General features: G+C 48.0%; 1 protein-coding gene across 1 annotated transcript in view; it reads right to left on the bottom strand.

Annotated features, from left to right (window-relative positions):
* Positions 1–11,173: 11,173 nt before the first annotated feature.
* LOC119974475 (SHC-transforming protein 1-like) overlaps positions 11,174–15,897 on the bottom strand; it is a 117,074-nt gene continuing 112,350 nt past the window's right edge. Inside the window, 1 exon segment of the mRNA XM_038813391.1 lies at positions 11,174–12,589. Within this exon segment, the coding sequence (XP_038669319.1) occupies positions 12,473–12,589 (117 nt within the window). The 3' untranslated portion in view covers positions 11,174–12,472.

Below are 15,897 nucleotides of genomic sequence, written 5' to 3'. Positions count from 1 at the left end.
TCAACCTGGCCTTAAAACGTCAGGTGGGTGACGTGCCTTGATTGGCAGGCAGCACGGCCATAGAAAAGCCGGAAATGAGATTCGAATCGGACCGCCCGCCAATCGGAGGACGGTGGGCGGGACATCCGGCGGCAGTCCGGGTTGTCTGTTACTGGAGTGTGGATTATTTTTCCAAACCTGGCGCTCGAGCGCCGCGAAGCGAGGCGGGAAGAGCGCGGCCGCCTCATTGGTTGCCACTCCGTCACGTGCCCCCGTCGCTCGCTCTCAGTGGCTAACGGCCACAGCAGCTGATGACTGACAGGCGGTTGGTCAGAGATTTAATGGGAGAGAGGGCGGACGAGGGGCTTTAAACTGGAGCAAACCCTGCCAACAGAAAAAGCTGGATAAAAGAAAATTACTGCGGATGCTGGAATCTGTATTCCAACAGAAGAGGCTGCACTTATGGACATGTTGAGGAGCACTGGAACAGCGGAAGTTTTAAGGCATTTGCAAACCAATTGCACTGTAGATCTGACAGACTTTTGTCATTTGTTCTGTCAGCAAGGAATGCACATGAGGGACAGAAAAATATCAGGAGTATTTACTCATAGAGTCCCTACATGGTGGCACGGTGACACAGTGGTTAGCACTTCTGCCTTAGCATGGTGGCACAGTGCTCAGCAGGCCTCCAGCGCCGAGCACCCGGGTTCGAACCCGGCCCTGGGTCACTGTCCACGTGGAGTTTGCACATTCTCCCCGTGTCTGTGTGGGTCTCGTCCCCACAATCCAAAAATATGTGCAGGATAGGTGGACTGGCCACTCTTTTGAGACCAACCAACAAAATAGAAGGAAGGAAATAAACTTGGGGACAAAGCAAAAAAGGTTGCTCCTGTTGGGGCACTGCCTGAACATATCAAAGGATTAATGGAAACTTAAAAACATCAAATAAGACTGCAATTAAAGGAGTCAATAAAGCACCCCAACCCCTATGATGCACACTGGGCAAGGAAGGCTTGATGGGTGCCCATGGACACTGCATGCTCCCTTTCTCGGGGCACCCAGCCAGGACTGTAGCCGTGGAAGTGGGGCAGACAGTTTGGTCGGATGACCAAAGAAGGACCTGAAGGCACTGTTGCTAAGTTTGCAGATGATGCAAAGATCTGTGAGGGACAGGTAGTATTGATGAAGCAGGGGGACTTGGACAGGCTAGGAGAATGGGCAAAGAAGTGGTAGATGGAATACAATGTGGAAATGTGTGAGGTTATGCACTTTGGATCGAGGAATGGAAGCATAGACTTTTCTAAATGGGGAAAATGCTTAGGAAATCAGAAGCAAAAAGGGACTTGGGAGTCCTTGTTCACTATCCTCTTAAGGTTAACATGCAGGTTCAGTCAGCAGTTAGGAAGGCAAATGCAATGTTAGCATTCCATGTCGAGAGGGTTAGAATACAAGAGCAAGGATGTACTTCTGAAGCTGTATGAGGCTCTGGTCAGACCCCATCTGGAGTATTGTGAGCAGTTTTGGGCCCCATATCTAAGGAAGGATGTGCTGGCCTTGGAAAGGGTCCAGAGGAGGTTCACAAGAATGATCCCTGGAATGAAGGGCTTGTGATCATAGAATTTACAGTGAAAAAGGAGGCCATTCGGCCATTGAGTCTGCACCGGCTCTTGGAAAGAGCACCCTACTTAACACCTCCACCGTATCCCTGTAATCCTGCAACCCCAGCTAACCTAAGGGCAATTTAGCACGGCCAATCCACCTAACCTGCACCACTTTGGACTGTGGGAGGAGACCGGAGCACTTAGAGGAAACCCGTGCAGACACGGGGAGACTGTGCGGACTCCGCAGAGACAGTGACCCAAGCAACAATCTAACCTGGGACCCTGGAGCTGTGAAGCCATGGTGCTATCCACTATGCTACCGTGCTGCCCTATGAGGGTTGTCATATGAGGAACAGTTGAGGACTCTGGGTCTGTACTCATCGGAGTTTAGAGGGTGAGGATACTGCGAGGCCTGGATAGTGTGAACGCGGAGAGCATGCTTCCACTTCTGGGATAAACTAGAAGAAGAGGACACAATCTCAGACTACAGGGACGATCCTTTAAAACAGAGATCAGGAGAAATTTCTTCAGTCAGAGGGTGGTGAATCTATGCAACTCTTTGCTGCAGAAGGCTGTGGAGGCTAATTCACTGAGTGTCTGTAAGGCAGAGATAGATAAGTTCTTGATTAATAAGGAGATCAGGGATTATGGGGAGAAGGCAGGAAAATGGGGATGAGAAAAATATCAGCCATGATTGAATGGCGAAGCAGACTCGATGGGCCAAGTGGCCTAATTCTGCTCCTATGTCTTATGGTCTTAAGACCCCCTAGGTTGCATGCTGCCTGGACTTTTAAATGGCATGCTTCGCCAGGCCCTGGAGCAGGCTCACAAGGAGGTCCTCCGTCTTCTGTGCCCCTGTCCACACTGAGTACCTATAGATCAGCAGTGTGGGGTTGAAGTTCAAATAAAACCTCAACAAAAGATTTGTCAGAAAACTTAAAAAAACAGTGCAACCTAAAACATGTACAAACATCAATGTAAAATCAATACTTCAATCGAACCATACTGCACAAGCCCGCTCCTCTTCCATCGATATACTACCCGCCTATTTATCCCTCCTACTCTACTCTAATCTCCCCCCCACCCACCCCCCCCCCCCCCCCCCGCTGACGTTCACTCTCCCGCGAAGAAGTCGGTGAATGGTTGCCACCTTCGGGCGAACCCCAGTACAGATCCCCTCAAGGCGAACTTAATTTTTTCCTTACCCAGAAAACTTGACATGTCCGAAAGCCATAGCTCGGTCTTCGGGGGTTTTGAGTCCCTCCATGCCAGCAGTATTCGTCGCCGGGCTATCAGAGAAGCAAAGGCCAGAACATCGGCCTCTTTCTCGCCCTGAACTCCTGGGTCTTCCGAAACCCCAAAAATTGCCACCCCTGGACTCATCGCCACCCTTGTTTTTAGCGCCCGGGACATGATCCCAGCAAATCCCTCCCAGTACCCCCTAAGCTTAGGACATGCCCAAAACATGTGAACGTGGTTTGCTGGTCCTCCCCCGCATCTAGCGCACTTATCCTCTACCCCAAAGAATTTGCTCATCCGAGCTACCGTCATGTGGGCCCGGTGAACGACCTTAAATTGAATCAGGCCGAGCCTGGCACATGCTGCGGTTTACCCTACTCGAGGCTTCTGCCCACAGCCCGTCCTCCATCTCCCCGCCAAGCTCCTCCTCCCATTTGAGTTTCAGTTCCTCCGTCTGGGACTCTTCCCCCTTCATGAGCACCTTATAAATATCTGAGACTACCCTCTCCTCCTTCTCCTCTAGAGACTATTCTGTCTTGGATCCCTATTGGCGGGAGGCGTGGGAAGGATGGGACCTGTCTGCGGACAAAGTCCCGCATCTGTAAGTACCTGAAATAATTTCCCCTTACAAGACCAAATTTCTCCTCCAAGCCCCTCAAACTCGCAAAGCTCCCCTCCAGGAACATATCGCCCACCCTCCTCACCCCCGCCCGCCGCCATGTTCGAAACCCCCCATTTATGTTCCCGGGGGCAAATCGATGGTTATCATATATTGGAGGCAAGACAGACGCAGCCACCTCCCCTACATGCCTCCTCCACTGGCCCCATATCCGCAGGGCCGCCCCCACTACCGGGCTGGTGGTGTATCTGGCCGGCGACAGCAGTAGGGGAGCCGTGACCAGTGCTGCCAAACTGGTGCCCCTGCACGAAGCCGCCTCCACCCGCTCCCAGATAGACCCCGTACCCACCATCCACTTCCTTATCATGGCTATGTTAGCCGCCCAGTAGTAGTTGATCAGACTCGGCAATGCCAGCCCTCCCTCGCTGTGGCTCCTCAAGCATCGCCGCCTTCACCCGCGGGGATTTTCCCGCCCAGACAAAGCTCATGATGATTTTGCCAGTCCTTTTGAAGAAGGACTGTGGGATAAAGATCGGGAGGCACTGGTAGATGAACAGGAATCTAGGGAGGATTGTCATCTTTACAGTTTGCACCCTCCCCGCCAGTGACAGCGGGAGTGCACGATAGCACAGTTGTTTTCATTGTTGCTTCACAGCTCCAGAGACCTGGGCTCGATTCCTGGCTTGGGTTACTGTCTGTGCGGTGTCTGCACGTTCTCCCAGTATCTGCGTGGGTTTCCTCCAGGTGCTCCGGTTTCCTCCCACAAGTCCTGAAAGGCATGCTTGTTAGGTGAATTGAACATTCTGAATTCTCCCTCAGTGTCCCTGAACAGGTGCCGGAGTATGGCGACTAGGGGATTTTCACAGTGACTTCATTGCAGTGTTAATGTAAGCCTACTTGTGACATGAATAAAAGATTATTAAGACCCTGCAGATCTTTAAAACAGGAGCTGCACGTCATAATTCAAGCCGTGCACCTGGCCGAAGAAATGTGTCACCAGGGCACACCATCGTAGAGGGACCTCAACATAAAAGTATCGCTGCAGGGTATGAAAGCAGAAGGTCGCCAACTGATGTGATGGTTAACCAGCGCCTGGCCACCCCCCTAAGCTGGAGACTCAGAACCTCAGCAGCGACCCAGTGCAGTCTCTTGTCCCAGAGGAACTCTACATGCATTCTATGGAACTTTGAGACAAAGTCAGGGGAGGGTATCTATCAGCTGGTTTATGACAAGAACTCGAACCCTGTGAGACAGCACTCCTGCCCAGTGTCTCAAAGAGCAGTGACCTTGGCCTCCAGCTCCTGCCAGTTAGCCGGCCAGGATTCCTCAGCCAGGCAAAGGTAGACTCCCAAGTTGAGGAGGCTGGTCCTGCTCCAAGTGAAAGGCCTGAGCTCCTCTGGGAGGGGGTCCATCTGCCACGGACTGACCAGGAGTCCGGAACATTGGGCCCAGTTGATCCTGGCAGAGCTCGCAGAAGAGTACACAGCCTGGCACTTGTGCATTCTCCGCAGGTCAGCAAGGTTGGTGAACATAAGGAGCACGTCATCAGCGTAAGCCGAGAGAACCACCCCGATGCACAACCCGCGCAGAACCAATCCTGACAACCTCCAAGGGCAGCCCTGATACACTCCTCTCCCAAAGCAAAAGGGTGCCGTCAGAGACTCGTTAACCTTAACGAGACACTCTGCGGCAGTGTATAGAAGTTGGATCCAGGCTGTGAAATGCTTGCAGAGTCCCGAATAAATATTAATGATCCACCCTGTTGAGTGCCTTCTACTGATCAAGGGACAGGAAGGCGCTGGACAGACCAGCCCTCTGGGAATGATGGACCAGGTCCAGACCCAGATGGATGTTGTTGTGGATTGTGCGGCTCACGACCGTGTAGGACTGGTCAGGGTGGATCATGTGGTCCAACCTTGGCAAAGATCTTGTAGCCCATGCTGAGGATGGAGACCGGTCACAGTTTTTAAGGTGGTGGAGAACAGATTACCATATTTGGCAACAGGCTAATGGTGGCCTTGCGCCATGAGAGGTTGTGATCTTTCCCCCAGGACCCCCGCATAGTTGCTCCCCAGGACCTCCCAGAATGCCCTGAAGAACTCCACGGTCAGCCTGTCCAGCTCTGGGGTTTTGTCCCTGGACAGGCTGTTGAGGGCACCAGTAAGCTTCCCCAGGCTTATAGGGGTATCAAGCCTCCCGGCGCCCTCCAGGCTAACCTGCAGTCAGTCCTCCCACAAAACACTGCAAGCATCCTCGCTTGACAAATCTGGGGATAAAGGGCGCTTATAGAAGCTTCAGATTTGGGCCCTAACCCCCTCCGGATCCGAGAAGAGGGGCCCGTCCTCAGCCAGCAGTGTAAGGAGCTGCTGATGGATCCCGCACCTTTTTTCCAGAGAGTAGAAGTAGGGGGAGCTGCAGTCCATGTCTGAGGATCTGGATCCACGACTTCACACAACACACTGTGGGACCCGTCAAATTGCAGGTCCTGCAGGGAGCCCTTCTCTCTGTACACCAGCTGCAGGACCGGGAACTCATCAGACTGACCGAGACGTGACTCCGGGTTGAGTACCTCCTTCTCCAACTCCTCGATCCTGGATTTCTGCCTCTTTATTGATTCCTTTGCATACTCCTGACAGAAAGTACGCAAGTGAGTCTTGCCCACGGCCCACTATAGTCTCAAGGAGGGGAAGCTTCCCTTCTTCCTTCTCCAGCTGGACAAGAAGCGACAAAATGACCCCAGGAATCTGTCTTCCTCCAGCAGCAGAATGTTTAGCGGTAGTACGTGGACTGCGACTAAACACAAAACCGGGCGAGCCCCACCCACACCAAACGGTGGTCCGAGCATGGCACCTGCTGCACAGAGGCCATCGGTACACGAGCAAGTATGCCCTGGAAATGTAGAGGCAGTCAATTCTGGATGCTCCGACACCAAGCCTCACAAAGGTGAAGACGCTGGAGTCAGGATGGAGAGTCCATCAGATGCCCACTAAGTCAAAGAACCCGAACAGGTTCCTTAACTTCACCACTGCACAAGAGCCCTGGGTACCAAAGCAGTGCTTTGTCATGAGGGTGCAATTAAAATCCCACCCCTCGCCCCTACCCCCTCCAGGAAAATGAAATGAAAATGAAATGAAATTTCACTTTCAATGAAAATGCACTTGCCTGTGGCGATGGTGCCAAGATGAGTGGACACTTGCTCGAAGAAAGTTGTCTGCTGCTGGCCAAACTGGGGAGCGCAGACATTCGCAAAGTGAAGTCCCCCCCCCCCCCCCCCCCCCCCCCCACACACACACACACCAACAGTCGGGTGCAGCAACCAGCTTGCCACTGGCTCCTTGTCCCCCAAGATCTCTGGGTGAAAAAGTGGGGCCAACAAGTGGAGCCACCCCACCTAACCGTGTGGTCAGGTTACTCATGTAGAACCCCCATCATCACTCCAAGAGCCATGTGGCTTTGTCTCTCGGGGCGGTGTGGGTTTCTTGCAGGAAGCACGCAGTATACTTCCTGTCCCGGAGGACTGGAACCTGCGGAGAGCATCCCTACTGCCGTTACTGTTGAGGCCGGCTATAGAACATAGAACATTACAGCGCAGTACAGGCCCTTTGGCCCACGATGTTGCACCGTCCTGTGATACCCTTCTAAAGTCCCTCTACACTATTCCCTTATCGTCCATATGCCTATCCAATGACCATTTGAATGCGTTTAGTGTTGGCGAGTCCACTACTGTTGCAGGCAGGGCATTCCACGCCCTTACTACTCTCTGAGTAAAGAACCTACCTCTGACATCTGTCCTATATCTATCTCCCCTCAATTTCACCTCCATGTCAGCAGTAAAGTGCCAGCTTCACCACCACCTTTTTAGTGCTCAGAGGGAGCAGAGGAGCGCGTGCCCCTCCGTTCCCTCTGGAGTCCGGCGAGGAAAGATTTCAGCCAGCGCCACGTCTGCTGCCTCTTTGACGGAGGCACGGGTAGACTTAATGACCAGTGCCATGTCCAACCACCGGTCGAGGGCTAGCTGCACTCTGTTTCGGTGACCGCGGTTGGTATATAGAAAATCCGGAGTCCCCTCGGGGGATGAGTGGCGACTCGGTCAGGCACTAGGGAGTCCACCACCTCGCTACAGGTGGACTCTAAATCTTCCCCCGTGCCCCCCACCAAGCTCCTCCGGGCGATCGCCTTCTGGGACCAAGTCCCCCCACCACATTGGGTGTGGTCGACGCGTCTTTTCTGATCTACACTCTGTCTCGAATTCACACGCATCACCACCGCCCCCCCCTTGTTGACCCGCACTGTAGCAACACCAGGCCCAGTGCACGCTGCTGAGGCATCAATGGGCCTCGGATGAGGTGGAGTGTCTATGGGGCAGACCCATCAACTGGCCCTGGGTCTGCCTCGATCCCACCCCCAGGATCATCGACAGATGGGTTCCTCCCGTGCTGCTCCTCTTGGGGAACTGGGCCACAGGGAGGCAGGCCAGACCCCCATTCCTCTCGGAAAGCCGGACCACCAGACAGATCCAGGAATGATTTCAGGAAAAACTCTGGAATGGAGATGGAATGCCCGGAGGCTTGGGCGGGGGAAAGAGTGAAAACGCATGACTCAGGGGTGGAACAAGCCCTCGGGGGTCCTGCTCACACCCGGTCCAAGGCGTCCTGCTCGGCGGGGGGGGGGGTGGGGGGGGGGGGGTGGGGGGGGGTGGCTGAGACAGCTCAGGGGTGAAATTAGGGGTAAACCTTTTCAGTTTTCTCGTGGGGGCGGGGTGTTATATCGAGGGGCAAGGGTCAGGGCGCCACCCTCTCCGCACTGTGGAGGGGTCACGATGTTTTTCTCACCCCCCTCCAAGGAATGGCGCCACTTATGGGGGTGCCTGCGCCGAGAAAACCTCCATCCTCACATCACGCCCCCTTCCCTCGACACTCTGCCCCCTGGACGCGTCTTTTCGGATCTACACTGTCTCGAATTCACGCGCATCACCACCGCCCCCCCTTGTTGACCCGCACTGTAGCAACACCAGGCCCAGTGCACACTGCTGAGGCTTCAATGGGCCTCGGATGAGGTGGAGTGTCTATGGGGCAAGATTTGTCTGTAGCCCCTGGGCCAGAGTTCCGGGGTGCGGGGTTCTCTAGGGGTCTGGTGTGTCTGGGGCCAATCCCCGCCTTGCCTTCTTATGGGCCTTGCGGCCTTCTGGATGCCCTCCCTCCTCCATGCCGGCAGCTGATTGGTTGGTAGGCATCGGCGTGGTGTCCCGTTGTGGGGATGGGCTTGTAACGTCAGTAGAGGGGGGAAGGGGAGCGGGCAGTGGTGCCAGCTGTGGCCACCTTGGTGTCCATGGTGGCCTTGGAGACAGGGAAATTCTTTTGCACATGCCTCACCTTGCAGGCATGGCACCGTACGCCACAATATACAGAAAGTCTCCCCTTGATGGGAGACTTCGAATTCCCCCTCTATTAGACAAAAGCCTGGCGGCAGAAGGAGTAGATGTGCCTATGGGGGGCATCCTTTAGTCCAAGACGGACCCGCGCCACCTCGGAAAGTACCTCCCCTAGTTGTTGGAGGTGGAGGAGGAGGAGCTCCCCAATAAGGATGTAGGGCGGGACTTTGGACAGTATGACCCTCTCGGTAGTGGCCTCAAAAGGATCCACTGCCTCGTAGGTCCTGCCCACAGTGAACCCCTTTTCAAGGGTGAGGTGGAGCGCCCTCTTGGCCTTCAGGAAAAACACTACCGTCCTGTACATACAAGAGACGGCTATAATGGCTGAGGAGCCAACGACCCCGGCCATTGTATGAATGCATGGCGCTGTGGTGACGGTGGGGTGAGCGTAGCACTTAACCCCCAATTTCCGGGTTAGCAACGGAAGGGTGGCAGGGCTGCGGGAGTAGTGGAGACCGAAGAGGCGACCATCCCCGCATTGGTGACTTTGGACTGCCCTGCCACCGGCCTAGGTGCAGTGGCCATCAAGGCAAGTGCCACGCACACCTGAATATGGGCTTTGTCGTGTTGGTGTAGATTGGAAAATAGACGGGGATAGGTTAGGGCAAGAGCGGGATTGAACAATGTACTCTTCCCCCTAGGAAGGTATGCGGAGGAACGAGGGAAGAGAGAGCAAGGTACACAATGGGAGGAGGAGAATAGTGGCACAGGAGGGTGGGGCACCGTGGATAGATTGGTGCATGAGGTGGGAGATTCCTGTGAAGCTGGACGGTAGGAGGATAGGTGAGCACGAGGTGATTTCAACCTGTGAGGGGGCCCAGCAAAAACACAGTCTGTGCTTCCACCCCAGGAGCACCACACTGATGCAAGTAGGTGCTGGTTTGCGAAGTCTTCAGCCTGAGTAGGGCTCAGCAAAAACACAGTCCGTGCTTCAACCCTGGAACAACAACCCAATGGAATCTGACGTCTTCCCTGCCAAAAGAAGATGCTGGTGTATGGGGTCTTCAGCCTGGAGGGGCTCAGCAAACATACTGTCCACTGGATCTCCTGTTCTGGAACAAGCACACATGATGGAAGAAGTAAAGTTTCATCCTTGCTGAGGGCAGATGTTGATGATTGGAAGAATCATGGTGGGCAGGGCCCTCAGCTCAGGAGGGAACCAGCAAACTTGCAGTCCAAAGGGCTCTGCTCCCACCTCGGTGTTGAAGTCTTCTTCTTCTTGTCCTCCTCTCCTTCCTTCCCTCACCTCTCCTTTCGTCAGGCAGCTCAGCAGCAACCAAACCTGGGACCAGGCAGCAAACTGAGCAGCAGCAACAGAGAAAGAGAACAGCAGCAGCAGCCACTCTCCACAACAGCAACCTCACAACCCCAAAGTCTGCATAGGAGTGCCGGTTTCGGACTGGCCATACTAAATTGCCCTTTAATTGGAAAAAAAGAATTGAGTACTCTAAATTGATTTATTTATTTTTTAAATGTAGAGTACCCAATTATTTTTTTTTTCCAATTAAGGGGCAAATTAGCATGGCCAATCTACCTGCGCTGCACATCTTAGGGTTGTGGAGGTGAGACCCACGCTGACAGGGGGAGAATGTGCAAACTCCATACGGACAGTGACCGGGGGCCGGGTTCGAAGACGGGTCCTCGACCCCGTGAGGAGCCACCGTGCCGCCCATTAAACCCTGTTTATAATGAATCAAGGTGAAATTTCGTTTCATAATCATCAGCCGCTATTGAAATTTCAATTGTACAGAATGTCAGAAGTTATTTTTTACAGGGTGTTGTATATCTGTCCAGATTTGTTACACATTGCAATCATTCCTCAGAGAAGCATGTTTTCAGTAATGTAGCATTCATTAACTGTAGTGAAAGCTATATTTTCCCCCAGCAGAGGGAGACACATTGTTGAGAAATAGGGGAGAAAAATATTTTGAAAATGTAGCTTTCTCTGTGAAGATAGCTTACTGCAGTTTCAGATGGTGACTCATCACAACATTAAAGCCTCAACGCAGCATTTCATATTAATTGTATTCATTTGGGATTATTTCAGAGGATCAATTGCATTTTGGTTCAGCATTTAATATTAAATTTATTATGCCATGAAATTTATCAAAATAATTGGAGTATGGGTGAATTTCCCTTGTTCTAATATATACATTGCATTGGCCCATTTCCAATTTCTTTAATATAAAGTGAGAAAGTTCAAATTTAAAGTGTATAAATAGGCACTCGAGTGGTTGAATAATAAAACAAGGCTGCATACCAATTAGGGCATTGCATTGTAACAAAGCACAAAGCATTATTAGGTAGCAGTGAATAAAATAACCTTTTATTTTACACAGCAGAGCTGCACAAAACTATTTACAAATGATACTGCATTAAAGTCATGCACCATTTAAAAATCTTCAGCATTAAAAATACTTAAGTAACTGATCCGCTTTAATAAACTGTTTCAGTTCGATGGCGTTATCATGCAAAGGAAATATCTTGTCTCCGTTCTTTGAAGTCTGGCACTAAGTCAGACTGTGGCAGACGTGGGAGAAGAACAGTAAAATAAATCTCAGAATCGTGCCATGCTTTGATAAAGGATGAACATAATTGTCACATTTATATTGTACTTCATTATGGAAACCCAGCCAAAATATTAAAAATATTACTCTGCTTCTGGAATTCTAATTTTCTTTCTGTTACCTTTCATAATATACAGCAGGCAATACACATATAGAATTAACAAGCCATGTCCAAAATTATTCACTATATATTATTTACAAAAAGATTTGTCTGGTCCTGCACAGTTTGTTTTCCTAACAGCTTCAGTACACTAATAAGTAACATAACTCAAATGTGAAAAACAAATTTTCATTTGAAATATTTAACTGTTTATTTAATATGTATATATAAATACACATATCAGTGTGTGTATATATACATAATATATTTGTGATAAACCTTTCAACACCTCAAAAGAAAAAATGTAAAGCCCTGTATTGGTAAAGTGCTTTTCAAGCAATAAAAGAAATGGTACTCAAAAATGCAAACTCTATTGGCACAAAGCAAAGTATAGGTAAACTCCATTCCATTTCCTAAAGGTTTTTGCTTCCTAGCATTTTGGTGTAAAGGCAGTGAAACACATTTCAAACAAACAGCAGACCTGTATACAGCAAATTAAACCATTTGGAAAATAAAAGCTTCTTCATTTGCAGCAATATCTCTTTAGAATCAAGGCACATTTTTATGGTCTGCAGTTCATTAGGATTGGCTTTTGCATGTTCTCAATGCCATTTGTGCTTAGAAATAAAGAAAACAAACATTCACACTGTAGATGTGATTACACATTGTTGTTATTTCTTGATTTATGTTCCTCGTTATATACACTGACATGTTAAAGTTATTACTTTCTCACAGCAAACACTTTTAAGTCAGAAGTGCAAAATGATTGTGACCATTGCAGCCTACAATGTTTTCTTTTACATTTTTTGAAAGGAGCTACACAGTCAGTCAGTCCATGGTTTCCCACAAATAAGACAGCTTTCTGAAATATCCTGGCAAGTGCAAATGGCTATATCTGAAAGCAAACTCCTCTGTCCAAGTTCCTCACTGTTTGTTTCAGACAGTCCTTTTAAGATAAATTTCATTTCCTGATGAGATGATTGGCAACTGGTTGTCCGCATGGTAGCCGATCAAATGGCTGACACTATCAAATGTCCGGTCCTTTGTTCTCACCTTTATAGGGGGGAAAAAGGAAAACAAAGCATCTGTAAATAAACTGAATCAAATTGAATGATACATTTCAGTTTCAATAAAGCAACAAATTCTGCAGTGCAAAGAATGTAAAATGGAGTGTTCCATTTTTAGACAATTAAAAACCATAATATAAATATTGGCTACTTTTGGACTGGGGGTCATGGGATAAGTAGGCATTTTAGCTGAATTGACAGCTGTCAGTATGAACTATATTCAATTTAATAAGCAGTTCAATGATTAACGATGATTGGAAGCTTTTACTTTGAAAAGTCTGTGAAGGAAACAATGAACAGCATTATTGCTGTTCACACACAGGAGAAAGCAAGGTAGTTAAATAGGTACCAGAGTTCTTATTACCTTCAATAATTTATTTATATTTTTGGAGATATTCCTTTGCTGGCTGCAATAATTTCTGCAGTCCCTATGATTTCTCTCTGTATTTGGCAATCATCTCTTTCGTCCTATGATAATTTTCTCACTGCATCTGACCTATTCACTGACGCCTTTAATCATTTTTAAACTGCAGGAGTTCACATTGCCTAAATATTTTGCAGTGAGCTCTGTCAGCATAAGACTGCATTAAACAGCATAATTGAAAACAAATGTTTAAAATTCAACCAAACAAGTAGCTCTGCAGAAGAGTCATATGGACTCAGAACGTTAACTCTGTTTGTCTCTCTGCAGATGCTGCCAGACCTGCATTTCTCGATTCTCTCTGGATATCCCCCCCCCCCCCCCCCCGCGTCCCCATTCTCTCTGACGGCAAACGTGGGCTGAAAATCACCCCATTACCTTTTTGTTTCATATAGACACGCCTAAGTAAAGCTTATTCAGAAATCATCAACATGCATCAATCATCAAGACCAATGAAGAAGTTGTGGATAGAGTTTTGCAAACTTGTAGACTAGCTGATTTAAGCATACCCAAATCCTAGCATGATAGCAAACCTTAGTTCAGTTAAAACCACAGGGACCGAACTTTCTCTGTCATTAGGTTTCACATCATTCATAAAAATAAACATAGCTGAATAGTGTACATCAGTAAAAGATGTCAAGAAAACAAGATGTTATTATTTTATGGTAGTATCATGGTTATATTCCTTATGCACTGGAAGACAAGCTGTTGGATTGTAGGTGGCTGCAAGAATCTAAACTAATAGCAAGAAGTGGTTTTGATGTGGTAATGAACCAAGAGGAACTTCAATCAAGATTTTACATAGGCAATAGCAGTTTGAATAGGTTATTTTAGTTCAAAGGGGGGTCATATGCAAATTGTAAAAATAGGCGTAAGCAAGTAAAGTAAAGATATGGCAAATTTACTTTTTGAAACCCACAGAGCTAAAATAAATAATTAAATTTAATCAATACTGGAAAGAAAGCATGATGAATGTAAGAAATTGTCACGTTTTATATTTTTTTGCAGGAATGTTATTAAAACCTGGGCTAAGAAGCAGACAGCATGGCTGATAGAACGGTGATTAAGGTGTCATAAAAGTAAGATAATAATTGATTTACAGGTGAAGTGCTCTGTTAGTACATCTTGAGAACCATTTACTTGTTTACAGATAGCTAGCTATTATGAAATGAAATGAAAATAGCTTATTGTCACGAGTAGGCTTCAATGAAGTTACTGTGAAAAGCCCCTAGTCGCCACATTCCGGCGCCTGTTCGGGGAGGCTGGTACGGGAATCGAACCGTGCTGCTGGCCTGCTTTAAAAGCCAGAGATTTAGCCCAGTGAGCTAAACCAGAATATTGTTTAGATTTGAAGGACCCCTAGCGTGTAGATAATTTATGAGGGGTTTGGTCCTGACCCAAGTCAAGGGACATCTTGTAAGAAGAGACAAAATAATGCCTTATGCTGGTAATGGGAGGAGCCAGGTCTGTCTGAAGATTCAAAACTCTAATTTGAACAGAAGCGTTTCAGTTTAGTCCTGAAAAGTTCACTCTCCAAAGATTCTTCCCAGAGAAAAGCAAGTAAAATCTTGGTTATTAACTTTATTTACAAGTGGTATTTAATCTACATTGGTTTGCTTAATTGGAATATAGTGGCAGGTTTAGGAAGGGGTGGCATGGTAGCATAGTGGTTAGCACTGTTGCTTCACAGCTCCAGAGTCCTAGTCCAGAGTCCTAGGTTCAATTCCGGCTTGGGTCACTGTCTATGTGGAGTCTGCACATTCTCCCCGTGTCTGTGTGGGTTTCCTCCGGATGCTCCAGTTTCCTCCCACAAGTCCCAAAAGAAGTACTTGTTAGGTGAACTGGACATTCTTAATTCTCCCTCTGTGTACCTGAACAGGCACCGGAATGTGGTGACTAGGGCTTTTCACAGTAACTTCATTGCAGTGTTAATGTAAGCCTACTTGTGGCAATAAAGATTATTATTTCCGTAAGTTAAGGTTTCTTCTTTTACTTAAGAACTGTTGTAACTGTTAATTGTATAGCTGTTTCTTTGTTGCTAATGTGGTTAATTCTGCGATTAAATTAAAGTTTGCTTTAGCATAAAAGATACATATTGGTCAGTGTTATCACTCCTGTGGTGCAGTAACATTTCCTCACTTTTACAAATTCAAAATGCTGGGTTCTCTTTCGGGATCCTCACAACTGGGTAAGACAATGGAGCGACCAAAGGAAAAGGACATATTTAAAGGAGATAATGAAGCCTATGTGAGGGGGTGACTGCTTAGACCTCTCAGAAGACAGCAGGCTAGCTGTTCTGATCTACCAGAAAACAGTGTAAACAGTGCCAGACCTGAAGAACCAGCTTCTGTCAGCCTCAGAGGACACCTCAAAAGAAAAAAAAGGCACAGTATGGGAAAATTTACCAATATTCTATAGGTTTCAAAATTTATAAGAATAGTTGCTGAACAGAAATGGGGAAGGTTAGCTCTGAGGGTAGTTGAAGTTACAATCTTTTGGAACTGTTTAAAGGATTGTTGACTGTGTAAAGTTATTCTTGTGTTCTAGTGTAATTTTGTTCATTTCTTAATAAACATTTACTTTGTCATAATATCATCACAAGTAGTTGGGGACACCATTTCCTGATTTTGGAACCTGTCCTCATACTGTAGAAATTGAAAAAAAAAACTTTTAGCAGCTGCTTCAAGTTTCCCTTTGGGATTTGGGCAGATCATCATTTACCATCAGCCATTCCATAACAAGGACAGACAAAGAGAAGTAGTCAGCAACAATTTAATAATTGAAACAATGTTAAGAAAACTTTGATTTAAAACATTTTAAAGATCAGTGGTATGAATTTGGACTGAGATCGTCATAGCTCCAGGAACAGGAGC

Source organism: Scyliorhinus canicula, chromosome 12, assembly GCF_902713615.1.
Source record: "Scyliorhinus canicula chromosome 12, sScyCan1.1, whole genome shotgun sequence".
In the NCBI taxonomy this organism is placed as follows: domain Eukaryota; kingdom Metazoa; phylum Chordata; class Chondrichthyes; order Carcharhiniformes; family Scyliorhinidae; genus Scyliorhinus; species Scyliorhinus canicula.
Note: the sequence above shows the minus strand (reverse complement) of the source record. Positions and strands in the feature narration are given on the sequence as shown.